The sequence below is a fragment of the Eimeria mitis genome, genomic scaffold (genome assembly GCF_000499745.2).
Source record: "Eimeria mitis Houghton genomic scaffold, Emh_scaff7, whole genome shotgun sequence".
Classification (NCBI taxonomy): domain Eukaryota; phylum Apicomplexa; class Conoidasida; order Eucoccidiorida; family Eimeriidae; genus Eimeria; species Eimeria mitis.
This window is the reverse complement of record NW_013575089.1, coordinates 1-498: the sequence shown is the minus strand read 5'-3', so window position 1 is coordinate 498 and position 498 is coordinate 1. Positions and strand designations below refer to the sequence as shown.

The 498-nt window shown below is 59.0% G+C and overlaps 1 protein-coding gene across 1 annotated transcript in view; it reads left to right on the top strand.

Moving 5' to 3' along the window:
- EMH_0098560 (major facilitator superfamily domain-containing protein, putative) overlaps positions 1 to 93 on the top strand; it is a gene marked incomplete at both ends in the record, with an annotated part of 2,214 nt that extends 2,121 nt beyond the window's left edge. Inside the window, one exon of the mRNA XM_013501501.1 lies at positions 91 to 93. Within this exon, the coding sequence (XP_013356955.1) occupies positions 91 to 93 (3 nt within the window). The remainder of the gene's footprint in view (positions 1 to 90) is intronic.
- Positions 94 to 498: the final 405 nt, after the last annotated feature.

The following is a 498-nucleotide window of genomic DNA, read 5'->3' as shown; positions in this document are numbered from 1 at the left end:
GGGCTTTCATACACTCTGTGGGGTTTATATACTTGTTGGGCCGGGAGTCTGTATACTCATCGCACTGCTGTTGCTGCCTTGGCGGTGCAGTGAACAGCAGCAGCAGCAGCAGCAGCAGCAGCAGCAGGAGGGGGACGGGGTTGATGCTGCTGCTGATGCGGCGGTCGTGGTGGCAGCTGCAGCGGAAGAACAGACTGAAACACTCAGTAAACAGAAACAGCAGCAGAAACACCAGCAGCAGCAGCAGCAGCAGCAGCAGCAGCAGCAGCTGTGTCCTAGTCCCAGTACTAGCGGCAGCAGCTTACCTCTGTATCTGCCGCAGCAGCAGCAAGAAGCAGCAGCAGACAGCAGCACGAACCTATCGGATGGGGGGGGCATCGACTCTCCTACTACCTGTGCAACAACACTAGCAGCAGCGCCAGCAGCATACGAAGACCCAGCAGCAGCAGCAGCAGCAGCAGCAGCAGCAGCAGCAGCAGCAGCAGCAGCAGCAGCAGC